Source organism: Lemur catta, chromosome 3, assembly GCF_020740605.2.
Source record: "Lemur catta isolate mLemCat1 chromosome 3, mLemCat1.pri, whole genome shotgun sequence".
NCBI classification, from domain to species: Eukaryota; Metazoa; Chordata; class Mammalia; order Primates; family Lemuridae; genus Lemur; species Lemur catta.
This window is the reverse complement of record NC_059130.1, coordinates 122,710,213-122,733,012: the sequence shown is the minus strand read 5'-3', so window position 1 is coordinate 122,733,012 and position 22,800 is coordinate 122,710,213. Positions and strand designations below refer to the sequence as shown.

The following is a 22,800-nucleotide window of genomic DNA, read 5'->3' as shown; positions in this document are numbered from 1 at the left end:
CTTTGATGTGGTCAAGGGACATTGTCTCCTGGGGGGGGGGGCATCCACGCTGCGATTCCTCCCGGTGTGGAAGGTGCCATCTCGGACAGGGGCCTCCTGGCCACAGGAAGGCAGGCCAGGGCCGCCCCAGCCCCGCCCCGAGCCCCCGCCCCCGTTCGGAATTGCGGCGAGGTTAGAGGGTTTAAATGACAACGCGGGGGCTGGCCCGGCCTGCGAAGGGGAGTGGGCCTGGTTGCTACTGTTTTATTTTTCTCATCTCTGTTGGTTCGCAGTTCAAAAACTTTACTGAAGTAGAAATATGGACAGAAAAGTGCACCTGCCATGAGTGCACGGCTCCATACATTTTCACAAAACTTATTTTCACAAAATAACCAGCACCCAGAGGAGAAGCAGGGCATCCCCAGGCCCCCAGCTGGCTCCCCCATGCCGGCCACTCTCCCCAGCCCGGCAGCCAGTGGATTGGTTTTGCCTGGTGTGGTACTTTCTATAAAGGGAATCAGGAGACACTTGGACAGGATTTTAATGATCACAGACCCCTATACACTACAGAAATGGAGCCTCTCGGAGAGGTGGCTGACACCACTCGGTGCTCCTGAGCCTGTCCCTAGACCCCATCCCACCCTGCATATTGGTGACAGAAGGTTCTGGGTCGACAAGACTTGGATATAGAAGATCCAGTTTCCAGTCAGGCCAGGGGCTATCTCCCAAAGTCTGAGGGGTCGGCTCCCTGACCCTTCTCCTGGAGGCCTCTCAGGTGGAGTAGCGTGCCTGCCCTCCTGCATGGGTCCCTTACATGGGCTGAGCCCTGGGACCGACAGGTGACCAGAGCCTGGTCCCTGCCCCAAGAACTCTTGGCAAAGTAGACTGTGGTGAGTCCCAGTTCTTCTGGGCTGTGTGGTTCACTCAGCAAACACACATCGGGGGTCCCCTGAATGCCCCCATGTGCCAAGCCTTAAGCTCGGTGCTGGGGACCCATTGACAAGCCATGGGGAGTTCACAGTGGGCCCAGTGGGCAGGGCCACCCCGTGGGGGCAGCACATCTCTAGTGCCCCGGGGAGCATCTGCATTGAGGGCTGCCATGGGCACCCTGCGGCTTCCAGCAATGGCCCAGTGTCCCTCAGTCTCCTCTCTGTGCAGACATTTTCCAGTGTGAAGCAGGGGTCCTGAGAAGTGGGGACCCGCACCTGCCAGGGATCACTCAGGACTCTCAGGCCTGGTCCAGTCTCTGCTTGGACAGTGCTGGTTTCCCTCTCGGAACCTGTGCTTCCTCAGCTGTCCAGCAAGCCAGCAACGCCTGTCCTTCCTCTAGGCTGGAGGCAGGGGCAGCCAAGGTGGCAGATGGCCCTGCAAGGACGGTGACAAGGTCCTGGGGTTGGTAGTCCCAGTGGCCTGCAGCCCCAGCCCTGACTGCCTGGAGGGAGCTGACTCGAGGGTGGAGTGGGCTCAGAGCTCTTGTCCACCATGACTCCAGCAGCCCCTCCTCTGCCTTCGGGGTTTCCATGGGGAACTGGGTCCCTCAGTCAGCTCTGGGGGAGTTTCCCATGCACCCCACCTGGGCCTTCTTGAACTGAGTGGAACAACATCTGCCGTTGGCTCCAGAAAGACTCCAGGTTCCTGAGTTCTCAAAACTCTAGATCTGGGGTCAGGTTCTCATGCCCTTTGCCCCAAGACCTCTGGGTTCCGGCTCCATATTCTGAAGGCTCTGGGCTACTTCCTCTGCCACTGGGGTCTGGAACTACCTTACCAACTGTCTAGATCCCACCGTGATTGCACCAGGCCACAGCCACTGTAGGGCCTGCCTGCCCCGTGGCTGTCATGGGGTTGTTGATGCGTGGGCTCTGGGGTTCTTTGTGCTGGTACTTCCAGGTGCTGGGGTCTGCCTGTCTGAACTCTCTGGCCTCTAGTTCCTCAGTTTTAGCACACTTTCCGGGCTTCTAGACTCCATACTCTGGACTGCTTGGTCCTCACTGCCCTGGGAGGTAGCTCTCTCTGTGCTGTGCTCTCAAGCTGCAACTTCCTGGGTCACTTTGGGGAGCTCCTCTGTCCTGGGGATTGCAAACACACAGAAAAATCAGTCAGGACCCTGCTAGCTCTCAGGGCCCAGAGAGGGCCCTCTGGAGGCTGGGGATGGGGTTCAGGCATGGGGACAAGTGGAGCCCTCCACAGGCCTGCCATGGGCTCCCCCGCAGGCAATCTGCCCCCATCTAAGCCCTTGAGCAAAGGACGGGCCTGGTAAGGGGGACATATCGTACCAGCTGCTGTCATGCAGCGTTGGTTGGGCCAGAAATTGCCACCTAGCCTAGCTCAGCCCATCAGATGTGCTCTCCTGAGAGGATAAATTGAGACAGGCAGCTTCCGGAGCCCTGAGGTCACAGAGAGCCCGTTGGAATGGGAACAAAGCCCCGAGACTGTAAGGGAGCAGGGACAAGGGGACCTGCGGTGGAGGCCGCCTTAGAGCAGAGAGGGCAAGGAGAAGGCAGCTTTGTGACAGCAGGCAGTTCCCTCAGGCCAGCCTCTTTCTTGTACCCCCCACTTGGGTCACCCTGAGCAGGTGTCTGCTCCTCAGCCAGATCCCAGGCAGACCTGGAACCCTGAACCTGAGCAGGGTCTGAAACAGCCCCACTGTCCCCCGGCTCATCTGACGCCCACAGCCCCAGGGAGAGCAGGGCCACCCCCCAGGCAGACGAGCCCACGCGCCGGTTCTCCCCACCCTCTGGCTTTGGCACAGGGGGCCGCTTTGGCTTCTCCTGCCCCCCCCCCCATCCCCAGCACAATCTCCACCAGAACTGGCTGTTGGGACGCCCAGGCAGAAGCCGGGGGGCAGACATGTTTTGTTTGGCTGAGCATAGTGTTTCAGAAGAATTTAAATTGGTTGCCAACTTTGAAAAGTCAAGAGATTTCACATAAAAATCCAGATTTCTGGCTTCTCTTGACAAACCAGAGGAGCCTGGCAGCTCCAGACCCGTCTCCCTGATGGCTCCGGTTCCCGAGCTGTGTCTGCCTTGGACCAGCACGAGCCCTTCCAGCCCCCACCATCCCCACCACTCCCCCGTCGCCTCTCCCCAGCCCCCCTCACTCGTGCTCACTGCCTCCCCGGTAGGTAGCTGGCCTTCCCAGATCTGCCCTCGGCCCTCCTGCTGTCCTCCCCATCGCTGTCTGCTGACTTCCTGCCCGCCCTTCACGGCAGGTTTAATGCTGCTGCCTTCTGGAAAGCCTCCCCGGCACAACACATCCCAATTCCAGATGCATCTCTCCCTGCTTGACTCCCACTGCCCTGGCACGGGCCTTTGAAGTGACCTATCATTTTTGCCTGTCTTCCCACCAGATCGCTTCAGAACAACTGACAATAGCCATAGCTGTCACTTGCTGAACACCTGCTGCTGGGGACTGTTTGCTTTCCACGGATGGTCTCATTTCACCATCTACCTATACGGAGAGATGATCATTGTCCCCATTTTACAGATGAGGAAACTGAGGCTCAGAGAGTGGAGCGACTCGCCCAAGGTCATGCAGCTAGTGCATGATGAGGCTGGGACTGGAGCCCAGGTCTGTGAGACTCTGACCTGTGCTCCTAACCACAAGCACAGTGCTCCCGTGCTGCCTGGTACCATGGGGTGTTTGGCAAACGAGGATTTGTGTCCCCATCATGACGTAAGTGCCCCTTTCCCAGCTGGCCCCAGGCTGACACGAGTGCACAGGAAACCACCCTTGTTCCCACATTCTCCCCGTGAGCCCCCCACTCTGATGAAGCCCTCTGCCCCAGGCAACCAGAGCCTCCCTGCCCAGCACCTCCCAACCCCGGCCTGGCTGTGCAGAGGCTGCCCCTCCCAGGAAACAGCTGTGGCCTTGAATGCCCCCTCCCACGCGATCCCAGCCCTCCTGGGAGCCTGTCCCTGCTTGGGCAGCTGCCACAGGCTATGCAGGGGCTGGACTCCCCTCACCAGGGCAGCCTGGGAAGGGCAAGATTTGGCCCAAACCCAGCCAAAAGCCAGGGGGGCTTATCATAGGCACAAAGCTACTGGTCCCAGGACATCTGCCACTCCTGACACAGGACACTGGTCAGAGTGTCTGAGGCCTAGCAAAGACACATAGCCCCAATCTCCTTCCCAAAGCGCCGCGGGGCATCTTAGGGTGGGGCAGCTAAGTGGAGACCCAGCCAGAGGGGGCAGTTGGGCCACAGCCAGAAGCTGCTCCTGCCCACAGCGCAGGGCCATTGCGCTAAGGGGACTGGAGAGCTCCATGGCCGCCCACACCCCTTGGGTTCAGTAAGAAGAGGTGGGAGGACACATTCAGAATTCCTTCCCGGGGCCGGAGAGACCATGCACACAGTTCTGCACACGGGCCTGGGGCCGGCTGCTTCCTCTGGCTGAGGCTGCCGTGGGCGCCTGGGCACCTGCCCGCCCGGCGCTTCCTCCCCTCGCTCCTCAGGCACCGAGAGCGGCTGAGGGAGGACCGGGAGCCTGGCTGCAGAAATGATTTGAGACGCTGATCCCGACAGTCACGCTCCACCTCACGGGGCTGGGCTGGTGCCACCGACACCCACCCCGCATGGGCCCGGGCCAGGGGCTGGCTAGTGGTGGAGGACGGAGCCCCACACAGCGTGTGCCCTGCTCACCCGCCCGCCCGGCCGCCTCGGCTCACCCACGAGACCTGCTCACAGCTGTGGCCCAGCCGCTGTGCAGAGCCACCGGCCTCTCTGCCAGCCCGGAGAGGGCTGGGGTGGCACACGCGGGTGAGCAGGGCCTTCGTCCTGGGGCTCAGGCTGAGGGTATTCAGGGTGTATCTAGGTGCCACCAGTCAGGAGCTCTTGGGGCCTCCCCCGGCCAGAAGAAAGGGGATACCAAGATGGCCCTGCCTGAGACGTGGGCCTGGAGTTTCCAGGAGCCAGTGCTGAAAGGAGCCCCCTCTAAATGTTAGCTGTGCAGCCAGTGTGATCCCAGGGGCCCCAGAGCTGTGGAGCCCAGAGGCAGGAGGGACGGGGGCCTTCATAGATGTGACCCCAGAGGTGCGTCTGAGTGGTGTGGCCATCTCCAGCAGAGCGGCCGGCAGGATGGCCGAGCTGTAGGGCCCCTGGGAGGGCTGGCACCTCTCAAACCGTAAGCAGCCACACGGCACCTGCCCCACCCTGCCCGGGGAACACAGTTCGACGGGGGGCAAGGAGTGGGACACAGCCTCGCTCTGGCTGAACCACCGCAGACCTTAGGCAAGTCCCGCCCTGCTGGGTTCTCAGCCACCTTACTGGCCTCAGGTGGACAGGAAGCTGCCAGGCCAAGAGGTACAGCAGGCGGGGCTCCCACAGCTCGCCCCCACCCCACCTGTTGAGAGTGGAGGGGAGCTTTGCCCCTGCCTGGCCCCCCACCACACACCCCTGCATTCCCACCACCCCCACCCCGCACAGCTCCACAGGCTGGGGCAGCTGGGCGCCCCCCTCAGTCCTGCCCTCCCTGCCTCCTGCACACACCCCTGAAGGTGTGGGAGCGCCTGAAACCCCGGGGCGCACAGCACCTGTCCCTCCCCTCCAAGCAGCCACGTCCCCCTCCACCACAGCCAGGGACTCGTCACAGGCAGGGACGCCTGGCCTCTGTGCCCACCAGGCTCCATTCTCCCTTCCGGAGCAGCGTTTCCTGTCTCCCTTTCCAGAACCATCCCACATGGTCTGGGGGCTCCCTCCTGCCTTCCATGGTGAACCCCACTCTGGCTCAGGGATGGGCTCAGGGAAGGGCCTGTGCCAGGCTGGGCAGGCGCCGTCCCAGGGCAAACCAGGCTCACAGTCTCACAGCACCATGAGCTAGCAACCACACCTCGGTTTTTGTGACCGCACCAAAGCGCCCCGATGGAACCGAGGCCCAGTGCAGGCCAGCTGAGCTGGGACAACAGAATGGCAACACGGACAGCCAGCACCGCCACGCCCTTCCTCTGCTGCACGCTGTTGCAAGCGCTCCGGGGGTCATCTCCGTTGGTGCTCTCAGTCCCCCACAACGCTGGCGGCATCCTTATTCCCATTAATATGACTTTCCCAACATCTCACCCCTGGGAAACAGCCAGGGTGACAGTTAAACACAGGCTGTGGGGCTCGACATGATCCTGTCCTGCCTCTTGAGGGCTTAATCTCTCCGTGCCTCTGTTTCCTCATCTGTAAAATGGGGCTAATAGGAGAAATGACCCACATCCCAGGACCTGGAAGATGAACATTCCAGAAGGGCTCATCCCACCACATGGCCCTGAGAGAAACCTGTGGCCCCGTCTTGCGGGTGGAGGGAGGCAGAGGCCAGGCCCGAAGCCCTCGCTGCACAGCCGGGCCAGCCCTCAAGGGCGAGAGACCCCTTCGGCCCTCAGGGCCTCACGCTCCGCCCCTCTCCTGCACCAGCAGCGGCTCTCAGGAGAGCCCCGGGCCCCGGGCCCGCACCACCTCGGAGCAAATGGCTGTCAGCAGCGTGTGCACGGCGAGCAGGCCACAGGCTCCCGCCAGAGGGAGGTGGCCAGGTACACCAGGTGCCAGAGCCTGCTGAAGTCCTCCCGGGAGGTGGGGCTGCACCTACCCCCAAGGTCCTCAATGATGTCCAGGGTGGAGCTCCAGGAGAAACGCTCCACTGTGCCCAGCTCCAGCTCGGCCAGGTCGCCGGGCAGGGCCTCCAGCTCGTAGGCGCCCCGCTTCCTCCAGTAGAGAAACATGCTGAGGCCCAGGGAGGCCGCCCCACCCGGCCTGCACCCTCTGAGGCCGGGCGGCCTGGGGACTGGCCTGGACGCACTGGGTGCAGGGGCGTGGGGGCCACAGGGGCTATGGGGGCCGGCTTCGGCCAGCAAGCGCGGCCGTCCCCGGGGAGGAAAGCATTCTGGGAGCGGCCGGGGGCCTCGGAGCTGACCAATGGCCAGGGCCCCGGCCCCACACAAAGCTCCTTTCTTCCCCTCCTACAGACATTTTACAAATTTTGCCTTCCCGGCCCCCTCGGAGCCCCCGCTGAGGAGATGGGCTGGCCGTCTGGGGACGGCAGAGGCCAGGAAAAGAGTGCGATTGTTTCCTGGTCTCTTTGCTAAGATAAGTTTTCAGAGAAGAAAAATGTGCTGCCCCAGGAGCAATTCCAGCATCCCACCCCTGACCTGTGACCCTGGCCCCCAGCCCCAGCTGGACCTTGCAGAATTTCTCAGCGAGGAATGGGAGCACCTGTGGGGATGCCATGGTGCCCCAAGAGCTGCGTCCAGCTCCCACCTGGGCCCCTCCCCAGGAAGCTCAAGGCACATTGCCCAGCTTGGCTGAGCCGAGGCCCCACGGAGGTTCCCCAGGGAGTCAGCAGGCAGGGGCTGCTGGCCAGGCCTGATCCTCAGGCCGCCTGTGAGGTCCGGGCTCTGCCCTCTGGGCTCTGACCGAGGGTCTGTCCCCTCTCTGGGCCAGCCACACTTTACCCGGCTGCCTCCCCATCAGACTATGTCACCCACACCAATGGTGGTGCCATGCATGGAGCCCTGGGCCAGCTGCGCCTGGGCAAAGAGGCCCCGCCACCATCAGGGAGCCTTGCTGCCCCTGCAGGGTGTGACGGTCGGAGGGAAGGTAGAGTGTGGGTGCAGAGCCACCCACAAGGACCACGAGAAGCATGAAAATCCAGCTACATAGGTGGGAAAGTGAAAAGTCACTAGTCCACTTATTCCAGAGCCTTGTAAAAATCACAAATTTTTCAAGCTAGAAAATGACAACTACAAATGTATACTGGTCCTCCCGTGGAGAGACTTCTGCCATTGCACCCTGTGCCCCTGCCCAATCACTGAGGCTTTCCCCACGGAGGTGGGGACTGACACACAGCACATATGAGGTGAATGAGGGTGGGCTAGTACACGGCAGAACTTGAATTTGAACCCAGGACTGTCTAGCTTCAAGGCCAACTTGGGGGCCTGGACAAGCAATCGGGGGAGGCCACTGGGAGATCAGAGGGCATCGGGCAGCTCCTCGGAAATCCAGACCTGGAGGGGCCAAGAGCGCCTTGTACTGGCCTCCTCGCCAGGCTCTGCCCGGCTGCCAAGCTGCTTCTGTCTGTCCCTGCCAAGGCCCCCCAGCTGCCAGGCCTGAAGGCGCTGGGCTGGGGTGGGCAGAGCTGGCCCGCCCACCAGACCAGATGCCTGGCAACAGGGAGACCCAAGGCCTGGGCAAAGGGAGCCGGAAGCAGAAGGCTCTGCTTTCCTGGGGGTGGTGGAGGGGCCACCCCAGGGCTGTAGGGGGTTGGGGGGGTACTGGGGGGTGGCCATCCAGGCATCCTGCATGCCCCCAACTGAGGGCTAAGGTCCCAAGAGCCGGCTTGAGTAATTCGAACCATATGCCTGCCTGCCTTCCCCCCCCCCACTGGCACAGGGCCAGGGAGGACAAACCCAGGGCCCTCCGTCCTTCATCACCGGCACCCACATGGCCTGGGCCCCAGCCACAGGAGGTTGGGGGTGCCCCTGGCTCGTGTTCACCTGGCCAGCAGCCAGCATGGGGGTGTCAGCTCGGGAGTGAGACATCCATGGCCACCTCTGGTCTCAGCACCCACCCCAGCAGAGGCCAGGGCCACAGAGTCGGGGGTGGTTGGTGGTCCTGGAGCCGTTACCCAGCCCAGACCCCGCTGCATCTGAGCCTGGCGAGAGCCACGCCTGCTCATGTCTTCAGGACAGCCAGCCCCCGTGCAGCCGCCTGGGTGGGGCACAGATTGCTTCCTACCCTCAGCTTCGGGCTGAACACAAGGAACCCCACCCCCCACCCCTCATGTACCCATGTGAGGAGGCCCCACTCCCAGGGGTCCATCTGGGACCGTCCTGAGGGGGCACCTGGCGCCCAGGACCCCCTACAGCCACACACGGGAGGCCACACTCCACCCCTCTGTCCCGACTCCCCGTGGGCACAGAGCCTGACCACACGGAGCCTTGCGTCACCCTGCCCTTTGCATGAGCTGGTCTCCAAAATCACATCAAACTTATTTAAAAATTATATTGAAGCAAAATCACATAAAAATTTAAGTATAAAAATAAATATATCTAATTATAAATTATAAAAATATAATTATTAACCCCATCAAACCTTATTTTATATATAAAAAAGACAAAGATTAAAGTCATTTAACTCTTAAAAGATATGATAACTCAGATGAAAGACATAAAAGACCACACAGTCTATCCTATTTTGTCTTCTCTCCAAAAACTATATGTTATTACAAAGTCAAAAATTCAAATAAAAATAAATGACCATAATTTCTTACATTTATCGCCTTATCTCAGCCTCGGGAGCCCCACAGCCCCCGGATGGGGAGCCTCGGCCCAGGCACGGAGTCCCCAGAGGTTTGCCTCTTGTCCCCACCTCTGGTTCCTTCTGAGCTCCAGTGACATCTCCTGGCCTGGGGCCGGAGCAGGACAGGCAGAGGGACGGGGGCTAGAGACAGGGCCAACTCATCCAGTGCCTGGCAGTGGCCTTGGACGTCCTGTGCAAACCACAGCTGCTTCCTTGAGGGCGGGAGTGCCACGTGAGGGCCTGAGCAGGGGCCACCCCCACAGGGTTGTGCTGAGTAAGGGGCCAAAAGAGGAAGAGGAGCAGGTGGCAGGAGCAGACCCTCCACCCCTCTGCAGCCACCTCCCAGGAAGCCATGGCCAACAGAGAGACGTTGGCCTCGGGGTATTTTTCCGCCTGAGCTCACAGTCTGGGGGACTCCCTGGGCCCCTTGGCGTCCATTCTCCCTCAGCCACCTGGGTGACCCCTTTCCACTGTGCTGGGTCCCTGGGTCCCTGAGGGCAGCTCCCCACGGGGCAGGACTAGGTTCAGAGTTCTGCCTCACGAGCTATGTGGCCTTGGGCATGATACTACTTGAAGCCTCAGGTTCCAGATCTGTAAAATGGGTCAAAAAGAGAGCCCCCCCATAGGGTGTCGAGAACTGCCACACGAGGTTTCACAGGGAGCCTGGCAGAGGACAAGCACTCGCCCCAGGGGATGAACACTTGGGGGCCCCTGCCTCTGCCAAGGGGCCCCACCACCCCCAAACATGGCCCCTTATGTTCCCCTGAGGCCTCAGAGGCAGGTGACCACATCTCTTCCTCTCCCTCCTGCTGTCTGGGGAAGCCTGTCTGGACCCTAGGGCCCCCGAGAGACCCGCTGTGTGAGGGTCGGGGGCTCGGCCAGTGCCGATGCCCGCACTGTGGGTTGGCACTCCCGGGTCGGCTGCAGAGCCTGTGGGAATTAGGGCTGCCAGAGCCTCCTTATACAATCTGGTGGGAGTGAGTGCCAGCCACTCACCCAGCCCTCTGGCTCTCCTGCCTCTGTCCCTTTGGCCAGGCCCCCCCAACCCCCAGCCAGACCTCCAGCTCCAGGTAAAGACAAGAATCCACCTCTGCCCTCCAGAGGTGCGGGCCAAGGACCCTCCAGGACCAATGAGACTGGTGACGCACGGTGGGGGTCGGGGTAGGGTGGAGGCCACCCCCTGGCCAGCAGGCAAGGTGCCCAGGGCTGGCACCCGCGGGAGGGGTGAACAGCAGGGCCTGGTGTGGGCAGCACAGAACCTTCCCCTCCAAATAAAACAATTCCGAAGGCAGCCGCGTTGGCCTGAAGCCGCAGCCGTCTGCGGGTCCATCCATTTGGAAGATGCCGGTGGAAACCTGGACCACAAGCCCCTGGCCTGGAGCCAGCCCCGGCCCTCGAGCCCCGGCCAGGCCCCAGCCCCGGCCCCTCGCCGCAACGCCCTCCTCACAGGCCCCGTTCCAGCCCTTGGAGCTGCTGAGGGGTGAACACAAGGACAGGGGCACACACACCACCGAGGACAGTCACTGACTCCTCCAGCCTCAGCTTCCTCCTCTATAAAACGAGGACACCCTGAGAAGTCCCTGACGAGGGCCATGAAATGAGGCTGCCTGTGTTAAAGGACCCAGCCCGGAGCTTGGCAAGCCCAAAAGAGGGCATCTGAGTGGGGCTGGAGTGACCCCACAGCTGGCACGGAGCACCGTGCCCCAGGCCAGGAGGGGTCTGAGAGGGGTACCCCATGCTCCTGCACTGCCCGGACAGCTCCTTCTCCAACCTTCGGAGGCCGCAGGGGCTGGGCCTGAGTTGGAGTCCAGAGACAGCAGGGCCGGGACAGCGTTCCCAGAGCCTGGGGCCAAGGCGGGCAGCCGGGGCAGCGGGCTTCTCCTCCTCCAGCCCTAGAGCGGCACCGCAGGACGTCCAACTGCAGCCCCCACCGCCAGGCTGCCCCGGCACTGCAGGGCACGCATGTGTGACCGTCACCATGGCCTGGGGAGAGGAAGGGGTGAGAGATCTGCTGGCAGGGAGCCCAGTGCCAGGCGTGGAGGAGGCCAGGCTGCTCTGGCCGGGGCCGGGGAGGCTTCGCTGCTGTCTTCCGTGTGCTGGTTCACGAGCCCCTGCCTGCCCGTGTGTCCCTCAGAAACAGAGGCTGCTGCCCGGCCGGGGCGCCTGTCCCAGCCGTCCCTCCCAGCTCCTGGCCCCGCATGCAGTGGGAACACTAACATTTGCCAGTCCCCTGTGTGCCAGGCCGTGGACCTCCGAGGGGGCATCTCCTTTAATCTTCCTAATGGCGCTGTAATTGCAGTATATCACTACCACCCTCATTTTACAGAGGAGGAGGCTGGGACTCAGAGGGGCCTGGAGACCCACCCAGGTCAGCCAGGAGGTGGGCTGGGATTCACATGGCAGGAGCTGCCGCCAGGGCCTCCCTACCACCCTCCACGCCACTGGCGGCTCCTTCCACGGCCGAGACAGTCAAGTTCCACGTGCCTGCAGGGGTCGGTCACAGGCTCAGTCAACGGCCCTTCCTGCTTACTGTGGCACATGAGCTCAGGTGGACATCTCCTTTCCCCGGACACACCCCTGCCTTGGACCCCGGGAGCCCTTCAGCCGTGGACAAGCCTCCCTGACCTTTGAGCCCGCTGGCCTCGGGCTCCTCTGAGGGCATGTGGGGGCAGGACAGCCAGACAACAGGCCTCTCAGGCCCAGGAAGCTCCCCGGAGGCTGTGGGCGGGAGGTTCAGTCACTGTCCAGCATCTGGCTGGACCGTCGTCACCTACTTGTCCGCCCACCACAGCCTGGGGACGAGTACAGCCTGGGGCAGGCTGGCCGTGAACCAGCTGCCCACGCCATTCTAAGCTCTGCCTCCAGAATGTCTCTGGCCTGGGCTTAGGCCACCACCGCCCTGCCTGGGCCTGGGGCCTCACGCTTGCCCCGGCAAGTCAGCCTCCAGAACCAGCCGGGCTCCCCGGGTTCAAATCCCAGCTCCAGCTCCTACTGGCTATGTCACCTCTGGCAAGTTGCTTAGCCTCTCTGGGCCTCGATTGCCTCATCTGCACAGTGGGGGACTCACAGCACTACATCACAGGGTGGCCGTGGGGATTAAATGAGTTAATCCAGAAGATTGCCCCTCACACTCAGGGCCCCAACAATCCCAGCAAGAAGAACAGAATGCCAGTCTGAAAGTGTCACTGCCTTGATGAAAAACCTGCTCCCTGCCAGTGGCAGGACAAGGCCACACTCCCTGGCATGGCCACTCAGACCCTGGGCACTAACCCCCACCCACTGCTTCCTGGCAGACTTGAAGCTCCTCCCGCCAGCCACTGGGCGGCCCTTTGGTCCCGCCTGTCTCAGGTGATCACACTGTGCAGCCCTCCAGCTCCATCTGGACTGGGAACCTTTGTTCTTCCACGGCTGCAGGGCCGGGGCCCGGCCTGGCTCAGAGCAGGTGCCCGGGAAATGCTTGTTGATTTGAACCGGAATCAATTCACAGTCAATTGTCTTTTGCAGGGGCTGACTTCCAAATATCTCAAGGCGTGGTCCAGCTGGGCTCTGCCTCACCCCTGTGGGTAAAAGTGGCAGAGCTCCCTGGCCTCTGAGGACGACCCAGAGGATAGCCCACAGGCCTGGGCGTCCGCCTGGGGTCAGGGCTGGCCACTCCTCAGGGCTGAGACCCAGCAGCTGCCGTCTGCTATCTGCCCTGGGGGTGCTGGGGGTTCTCAGCTTGGGGTGAGGGAAGAGGAGGAAAACGGAGGCCTGTTTCCTCAGGGCAGTCTGTGGCCAAGGCAGGACAGGACAGCCACATTCCAGTCTCACTGCCGGCCACTGGCCACTGCAGACTTCTAAACCTGGCCAGACAGCCCAAAGGGCCAGGGCCTCTCCAGGGCCAAGTCTGTCCAAGGAACAAAGGCTCCTGGGCTGGGCTTCCAACCACGGAAAAGACAGGCCAGACTTCCAGGACAGCTAGGATTTCAAAATATCTACCATTGTTGGAACAGCGGTCCTGTTGGTTGGAAACTGTCGTTAGCTGCCCTGGACATGCCCAGCAGAGACCCGAGCTGCCTTGGACAGGACTTGTCTTCCTGTTGGCCCAAGCCCAGGATGCATGCCGAGCCCACAGAAGCAGCTTCTGTGCAGGGAAGCTGCTGGGTGGCAGCCTGTCTTAGGATCGTAGTTCATGCTGTTCCCTGAGAGCTTCCCATACGGGCCTGGAGAAGTTCTGCCTGGATCCTGTTCATTTACATCTCAAGAAGTATAAAGCAGTTTACAGGGACAGAGAATGACTCAGAGTGTGTGTGTGTGGGTGCGTGTGTCCACACAGGTGCACTATTATGGATACACACTCTCTCCCTGAGTGAGGGAGGTGACTTTGAGCAGAGCCTAGAATAACATGAGGGAGCCAACCTCGCAGGTATCTGAGGAAGAACAGCTCAGGCTGCAAATACAGCAAGTGCAAAGGCCCTGAGGCAGGGACATAGCTTTTGTTTGAGCTAAAGTGACCAATTGTTCCACTTTGCCCTGGACTTTCAGTTCCAAAACCTGAATGAGTCGGTCGCCCTAGACAGGGAAACTCAAGGAGGCCGGTGTGGCTGTGCAGGTAAGCAAACGGGAAAAGAAGTCTGAGCGGGGACAGGGCGCCAGGTCCTATCAGGGCCTGGCAGACTTTGGCTTTTATGCTGAGTGAGACGAGAGCCACTGGAGGTCCTTAACAGCGAAGGGACGAAGGGACGTGATCTGACTTAGATTTTCAAAGGCTGTTACCATAGAAGTAATTATCAGTTAAATGGTAGGACCTTGGCAGGGTGGGAGGTGCAAGGGACTTTCTGACCCTGCTGTGGCTCTGACTTGGCCACAGAAAGCCTCTGTCCTGCCTCGTTATGAATCTAACAAATTTTAGTTTCTTGTGCCTTAAAAATCACACAGAAGTTTTAGGTATAACAACAGCTAAAGACAATGTGCTAAATACTTTGAACATTTAGACCTGTGGTCCCCAACCCCCAGGCCTTGGCTCAGTACTGGTTCATGGCCTTTTAGGAAATAGGCCATGCCTCACCGCCTGAGCTCCACAACCCCCCACACCCCAGAGCCAGTCGTGGAAAAATTGTCTTCCATGAAACTGGTCCCTGGTGCCAAAAAGTTTGGGGACCGCTGATTTAGGACACTCAGTGGGGATTTTGCTTCCTATGACGGTAGATTGGGTAAATTGGACCAACCTTCTCATTTGGGACAACCAAAGAAGCTGGATTTAAACATTTTTTATTAAATCTTAAAAATATCAAACCAGCCTTAGGGAGATAAACCCAGATGTTTTTGCCTTTGAGGTATTTATATAGTCTCAAGAATGAGTTGGGAAACTGAGCTTTACTTTTAATGGGCTCTAGGGGAACCACGATCAAAGTCCAGGGAAACTCAAGCCTTGAATTTGGATTAAGGTCATCCCAGACTGGTAGTGTCTCCACGCGTATGGTAGAAGCACACGATATTCCTGCCATCCTAGGCCTCAAAAATTTTTCCTGCAAATAATTTTAAAAATACAATATCTAATACACAATCAAAAATAACTAGGCACACATACAAGACCTCATGATTGAAAGCCAACACAAACAGGCCTACCAAAACTTGAGAAACGAAAATTATCAGACAGAGACTAAAACATTACCTTATCTGGTCTCCACAATAACCCTGGGTGGCAGACACTATTATTATCTCTACTTTAAAGATAATGAAATTGAAGCTCAGAAAGCTAGAGTGATTTGCCTAAGGCTACACAGCTAATAAGTAGGGGTGCTGTGATTCAACACCAGCCTGTTGCCTCTGTAATCTAGCCTGTTAAAAATGTGCTATTTAAGAGGGTCCTTAGAAGTGGGGAAACTAACCAGAAGCGTAAGGAAATTATGCATGGTGCCTCTGTGCCCCCACCCTCGGAAGTTCTAGAGGCATGAAGTCAGACTCTACGGCAGCTGCCCTTGCACCCCTGCCAAGAGCCACAGCATTTCAGTAATGGGAGTGGATGAAGAAGAGAAATGCCTGGGGACCGTGCAAGGGGACACCTGTCTAGCCACCCACCCTCACATGTCAGGGACATGCTCATGAAAGATGATGACCTAACTTAAAGAGCACATGGAGGGCCAACATACTCCACTGGTCGGAGAATAAGTGGCGGTCTGGATGACAGTTTGGAAACAGCTATTAAAATGCAAATTGCTCCTATCCTTCCACCCGCCATTCCCCTCTCCTAGGAATTTACTTTAACGAGGATGTTCACCACGGCATCATTTATAGGAGTGAAAAACTGGAAACAACCCAAATCTTTACTCATAGAGGGCCAGTTTAACAATTAAGATATATCATATATATCATGACGCCATTAAAAAGAGTGAGGTATATTTTTATGTATTGGCAGGGTTTTTTTGTATTGGCATTTTTTAAATGTCCAAAATATAGTATTAACTGAAAAAAAAAAGCAATTGTAAAACTGCACATTTTCTACCATTTCATCTCAAAAATGTTTGGCTGGGTGCAGTGGTTCCTGCCCGTATTCCCAGCACTTTGGGAGGCTGAGGCTGGGGGTGGTGGGATGGGAGGTGGGGTGGAGGGGGAGCATTGCTTGAGGCCAGGAGTTCTGGACCAGCTTCAGCAACATAGTGAAGCCCTATCTCTACAAAAAATAATTTTTTTAAAATTAGGCCAGGCATGGTGGCTCACACCTGTAATCCTGGCACTTTGGGAGGCTGAGGCAGGAGGATTGCTTGAGGGCAGGAGTTCGAGACCAGCCTGAGCAAGAGCAAGACCTCGTTTCTACGAAAAACAGAAAAAATTTAGTCAGGTGTGGTGGGAGGCGCCTGTTGTCCCAGCTATGCAGAAGGTTGAGGCAGGAGGATCACTTCAGCCCAGGAGTTTGAGGTTGCAGTGAGCTATGATGATGCCACAGCGCTCTAGCTGGGGTGACAGAGCGAGACTCAAAAAAAAAAAAAAAAGCTGTGTGCGGTGGCTCATGCCTGTGGTCTCAGCTACTCTGGAGGCTGAGGTGGGAGGATTGCTTGAGCTCAGAAATTCAAGGCTGCAGTGAGCTGTGACTACACTACCATACTCCAGCCTGGGTGACAAAGCGAGACTCTGTCTCTAAAATAAATGAGTTAATTAAATAAAAATTCACATAATCACATATATGTCAGTATGTGCATGAATGTGTATATTTTATAGAAAAATCTGAAATGCAACAAACTGGGAACTATAGAAAATCAGAAGATTTAAATCATCACTCCTTATATACCATTTGAAAATTTTACAGTGAAGATGTATTATTTTTCTAGGCAGAACAAAAAGTGCACAATGTGAATTTATATTTATATGCTAATTTAAAGGACTTAAAGACCCAATCAAGCACATGCTAAAGTAGACAGAAGAGGTGGCCACTCCCTGCTGTTCACTCCAGAGGCCTGTAGCCCCACGTTTCACCCACACCTGGGCACGACCTCCCTTCAGTAAAAAGCAGGGATGGACCTTGAATAAGGTGGACATCCGTCACTGGGGGCTCGTATATTAACGTGATCCGGCTGCCAACACAGACGGCGCAACTTGGTTTCCAGTTTCCGACTGCTAGCAACAGAGCCCAGTCTGGACAGGTGAGCTCTGCTCTGGGGCGGGCCAAAGGAAGGACAGGTCAGCGGTGCAGACTCCTCCCTGGGACAGGGCAGCCCTGGGCGAGGGGCCTGGGTGTGCGCGGAGGAATTCTCCTGACTCCCTGTCTGCTTCTTAAGTCTGTGCTGGGCCAGACATGGGGGTGGGGGCCAGATAGAGGCTGGGCTCCGAGCTGAGCACACCAGACGGGTCAGTGGCTGACGCGCCCAGGCCATCCCCCTTGTTCCGGGAACGGGGCATTTCCCAGGCCAGGGCTCCTGCCCAGGGGCAGCGGAATGCTACTGGATTGCGTGAACGCTATTCCTGGACCCCCACTCCCAAAATGTACCACGGCATATATTAAAAGTGAATTTAAAAATAATTGATGGCGTAGGAGGAATTTCATGGCCCTTCCTGAGAGAGCTACAAAAGCCAGGCAGAGAACTATTCTAGACCATGCTCGCAAAGAGGACACAACCTGAATGCACAAAGTAGGGCAGCTTGAAGGATCTTGGGGCACCTGTCTTACCCCACTGTCCCTTTCACGGAAGAGGAAATGAGGCACCTTCCGTTCCCTCGAGCCACTGCAGCTGCCCTGTGCAGTGGCGACCCAGTTCTGCCACCAAGCCAGCCTCCAGCATGGCATCCTGCTCTTTTTCCTCCAGGAGTTGGATGGCTGCAAGGGAAAGGCCCCTCCTCTGCCTTCTCAGAAGACAGGACATTACCAGTGCTCTCAAACCAGAGCTGATGCTAAAACTTGCTGGGCTTGGGAGGCCTTAACTCACTGATTAACCAATTAGTGAGGATGAAATGTACCCAGCCTGCAGGGCAGTTCTCAAAAGGTCTAGAGTAATTCAGCCAGTGTGGAGTCTGGGTGGCCCCTCCAAGACCTGAGACCCTCCTTTCAAGACAAAAGAAGAAAACATACTCACCGGTTCCCAAACGAAGGCTGAGCCAGCTTCCAGGTGGAGACCCATATTTTGTCAGGACTGAATTCATGCTTGACCTCTGGGCTGGTGGCACCCTGCCTGGCCCGCCAGGCACATGCCAACACCATGGGCCTCTGATCAGACGCACAGGTCTCTATCCCTCCCTGCCCAGATGCAGTCCCGAGACTGAAGGGCTTCTCCCAGGCTCAGCCCAGACCTTACTTTCTCCAGCTGAATCCGTCTGCACGGAAAACCACGGAGCTTTCAGCCCCTGCCAATTTGCTTCCCCTCTAACACAGGTCCCCTGGACGCTGTATATTTTAACGTATGGACTTTGTGGCGGCCGCTCACATTGCGTTTTCTTGTTGGTGGTTTTTTCCCCCTTGGATTTTCCATTCCCAAGTACCCATTTGCTCCTTGGAACAGGCTTCTCACACTGCTGGCTGCCTCCAAGATGCCTTCCCTCCTTTCTTGGAAAACGCCACGGACACCCTGGTCTCTGCAATCTCAACAACCAGCAGCCCCTCTGCTGGACTCCTTGGCCAGGAGGAAGGCCTGGGAGTACAGAGACTTCCTCCGGCCAGGCAGAGACAAGCTGGTCACAGCCCAGAGACCAAGCAAAAAAAGCATTCGAAAAACCCAAGCCAGTCTGCCTGAACGCCACAGCGGCCTCAGGGCCAGTTACCATGGCAACGCTTGGCTTCCCAGCCTAGCACTTGTCTGCCCAGCTCAGCTCTATTTGCTGATTCCCAAGACTTTGCTTACTCAGCTCCTGGCACTGCCAGATCAGACCTGCCGCCCCTCCACCAGCTGTGCCTTCCAGACCCCACCCCCAGCCCACTCTTTTCCTGGCAACGCCTCGGGAATACTTAACTTAGCGGGGTCTTTTAAGAGGCCCTGAACATCACGTGGGCGTTCCCCCCACCGCACAGATGGCCCCCATATTTATTTTAGCCACTGTTTAGGCTGGGCTTGTTGGCCAAGTCTGGTTCTTTCTGCCAGGCCCAACCCAGCGGGGAGCAGGATGACCAAGGGGCCTCATGAGCCCTTGCTGCTGGGGGGCAGTTACCCGCACGGACCCCAAAGGGGCTTTTGCTTTTTTAGAATGTGAACTCTTCTGGGAGCAAAACCTGTTTCGGTCAAATACTCTCTCAAAGACAGTCCAGAGAGGCTACAGCACCTCTCTTAACTTACAAATGGGGCGAGACAGGAAAATTAAACTCTCACTGCACCCAACGGCAAAATGAAAATAAAACACAGGCATCTGCTGGAGCCTCCTAAGTGCTTCCCGCTCCAGCACCCAGATTTCACTACCCTCCTTTCAATTTTTTTTCCTTTCTAATGTTTTTTTTTGCCATAATTTCTCCTAAGCATTTAAGTAATCTCCTAGAATAAAATGGTCTAGATAATGAAATTAAACAATTAAATTCATATTCTCAAAAATATTTAATGATACAGTGGTTCATATGTTAAAAGAGCCGGATAGAAATCACACAGCAGGACACCAGTTTTATAAAACACACACGTAGAAAAACACCGGGCAAGGTAGCCTTAGACAGTATTCACAGCGTTGTCTGTGTGCTGGACTGCAAGATCGTTTTCTACACACGAGAGCTGTTATTACAATTTTTACAGCAAAGATTGGGGGTTTATGAAAATTTCCATGAACGCGTTACCAATGGTGGCCATGCAACCTGCTTCCCCAGGGCCCGGGGACCACAGGTCTGGGCAGCAAGAGCAATTTTAAGGTGAACCTGCCTGGAGGCAGGAAGAGTAGCTGTGGAGTCCAGCGTTTCATTTCTGTGTCACTCCAGCACGACGGTGAGGAATGCAATCTTGGTGCTGCCTTCCACGAGTTGCCAGTCAAATCCGAGGCCACGTACTAAAACTCACTGACCATTTTCTACCTGCAGAAGACTCTTATGGCCATGGCCTCCCTTACTCCTCACCCGGGAACGCTGAGGGAAGAACAATTACCACGTCTTCAAAGAAGGAAACAGGCTCAGGTTAACTACCTCCCTCAAAGTTACACTGCTAGGCAAACAGCAGAGCCAAGATTCGAACTCAGAGCACTAACATCAAAACCTGCTACCTTAACCACTATATTGCCATCCAAACATTAAAAAAAAAAAACCCTATCAATTACACAATTAAAAAAAAATCACCATCTGGTACAAAAAAAGGAACCCCCCCTCTTCTTTTTTGTGAGACGGAGTTTCACTGTGTTGCCCGGGTTAGAGTGCTGTGGCATCAGCCTAGCTCACAGCAACCTCAAACTCCTGGGCTCAAGCAATCCTCTTGCCTCAGTCTTCCGAGTAGCTGGGACTACAGGCATGTGCCACCATGCCCGGTTAATTTTTTCTATATATTTTTAGTTGTCTAGCTAATTTCTTTCTATTTTTTTAGTAGAGATGAGGTCTCGCTCTTGCTCAGGCTGGTCTCGAACTCCTGAGCTCAAACGATCCGTCCGCCTCGGCCTCCCAAGTGCTAAGATTACAGGCGTGAGCCACCGCACTTGGCCGAAAAAAAGGAACCCCTTACCCATACTGTTTGGTCCTCACACCTGGCAGGCAGAAACCCAGGTGTCTGTCCATCAAAGGGGTCAGTGGAGGTAACGGGCTCCCCGGGTCAGCCCAGGTCCTCACCTTCTCCAGCAAGCCCCGTCCACGTAGGCACTCAAAAAGCATAGTCTGAGGCACCTGAAAAGCTTCTTCAAATATCCTTCTCTCCTTTCTTGAATCTTCAGTCTCCAACCTGTATCCTCTGGTTGCAGAGGATACAGGGATTCCAGCTTCTGAGAGGGCCCAACAGTAGGATAGGGAAAAAAGAACTAGTTTATGAAATAAAACAAATCCTAGAATATGCAAAGCTAATTTTCATATGTTTTTCCTCTGAATGGATCTCTTTAAAAGAACGAATTTTAAAGAACCACAAAAATTGACAACTAAGGGTTTTCATTTCCTAAGTTATATATTTCTGTAATTTTCTTAAAATAAGCATGTACTACTTTAGAAATCACACACAGAAAATGATTATGAGTTTTTGTAAAGAATAACTCCAATGGAGGCTGGGCACAGTGGCTCACGCCTGTAATCCCAGAACTCTGGGAGGCTGAGGCAGAAGGATCACTTGAGGCCAGGAGCTCAAGACCAGCCTGGGCAACATAGTGAGACTCTGTCTCTGCAAAAATTTTGAAGAATTAGCTGGGTATGGTGGTGTGTGCACCTGTAGTCCCAGCCACAGGGGAGACTGAGGTGGGAGGATCGCTTGGCCCAGGAGTTTGAGGCTGCAGTGAGCTACAATCTCGCCACTACAATCCAAGCCTGGGCAACAGAGTGACAAACAAATAAATAAATAACTCCAATGGAGAACTCCTTACTACGTATTCCGAACCATAACAGACTGCAGAAAGGACAAAAAATATAATTTCCTCCTTTCTTTGAATACCCTTAAAGCCACTGGCATCGATAATCGAATGGATGGACACCCAGGGTGGATGGCGCTGTAGCAGGTCTGACCAGGCACGGCCTGGGGCTGACCAGAGCCAATTCTCCAGGATCTCGGAATCCCCTGGCCAAAGCCCTGTGCGGCCTCCTGGCTTCCCCGGCCACTACAGCCCCAGGACAGCCACCTAACAGATGGCTGACAGCTCCCTCTAGGGGCGATGGTTTTTCCTTTACTGATGAGGACTGGAGAGAGAGACATGACATCCTTAAAGGCCGGCATTTAAACGTTAAAGGCAAACCTGGATTTGATGAAAATGCAAATTATAGGGCACCACTATAATCTCATTCTCCCAGAGACTTGCTGCTAATGACCTACAGTGGGTATTGCCGTAAAGACACAGGAATAGGGGAAAGCGGCAAAAAGCTGAGGGGGGAAGAGTCTTATAATTCCCTGCAAGGCCACAATAGTAAAACATGACACAAAAAAGCTAAATTTAGACATAAGCAAGAGGTAACTAAGAAGTTAGACTCACTGGTCTTGTAGAGTATCAAAACTAACCATGGTGACAAGGGTTCCTGCGCTTAAGTCCTTTGCTGAGGAGCCACCACAACATACTCGGGACAATAACATCAGTGACAACAGTTCAATGAACACAAAAGTGAAGACCCACACATCCCAGTGACAGCCTTTCCACATGATCATACTGGGAAGCTGGATTTCCGCGGTACAGCCGTCACACCAGTCTGAAACGCTGCCTCGACAAATATGCCACTGTCTCACACACAGAAATGACATGACCTGGCCCATCATCCTTGTTTACAAAAACCACGTCCAACACGAGAGGATAAAGAATCCCGAGCACCACGGAGAGCATGAAGAGCAGCAGCATCTCCGCCCCTGGCCCCGGCACGGAGCTCTCAATGGCACAGCGCTGCCCATGTTCAAGTTCAGGTCCAGCTACCCACAGGCAACACCCAGGCTTTGCATGAGAGCTGGCCTGACGGTCCTTCTTCCAAACAGCTCTGCCCCACGGTTTTGTCTTTGGCCTCAGATAAGAAGTCAATTAGGACACATCAACTTCTAAAAAGCCCCCTGAAGAGGCTGTCCAGATTTGAAAGCAATTTCCTCAGCACAACACCACAGGATTTAAAAAAAAATGAAGGACTCCTGAACCCAAACTTTTATCTATTAAACCTTGATTGAATGTGAGGGACCAAACACAACTGCATCAAGTGAACAGAAGTAAGAACGACCACCCAGGGCTGTGCCCACCCTCGTGGGCCCCTCAGTGTGCACGTGGCTCAGGTGAGAGCGAGGCCAGCCTCCACGTCTGCCATGCTCGAGACCCCGCCGGTCAGCCTTCCTCCTTCCTTCGTGGTATATTTTTGTGGCCCCAGTTTCCCTATTTTTATCCTGATTCCAATAACCAGGACCTTGAAGAACTTTTGGAGGACAACTGTATTCCGTTTTTAATGGCATACAAACTTCCCCTGCTGCATTAAATCCCTTTAGAAAACACACCAGACAGCAAGTGTGAGCAACCATGCAGAAGAATAGGGAAAA

The 22,800-nt window shown here is 56.2% G+C and overlaps 1 protein-coding gene across 2 annotated transcripts in view; it reads right to left on the bottom strand.

Moving 5' to 3' along the window:
- PLEKHG5 (pleckstrin homology and RhoGEF domain containing G5) overlaps positions 1-17,910 on the bottom strand; it is a 45,667-nt gene extending 27,757 nt beyond the window's left edge. Inside the window, exon 1 of one of the 2 annotated variants that reach the window (XM_045546260.1) lies at positions 17,794-17,910. In XM_045546260.1, coding sequence (XP_045402216.1) covers positions 17,794-17,860 — 67 coding nt within the window. In that variant the 5' untranslated portion in view covers positions 17,861-17,910. The remainder of the gene's footprint in view (positions 1-17,793) is intronic. The other variant, XM_045546259.1, reaches the window with a different exon arrangement.
- Positions 17,911-22,800: the final 4,890 nt, after the last annotated feature.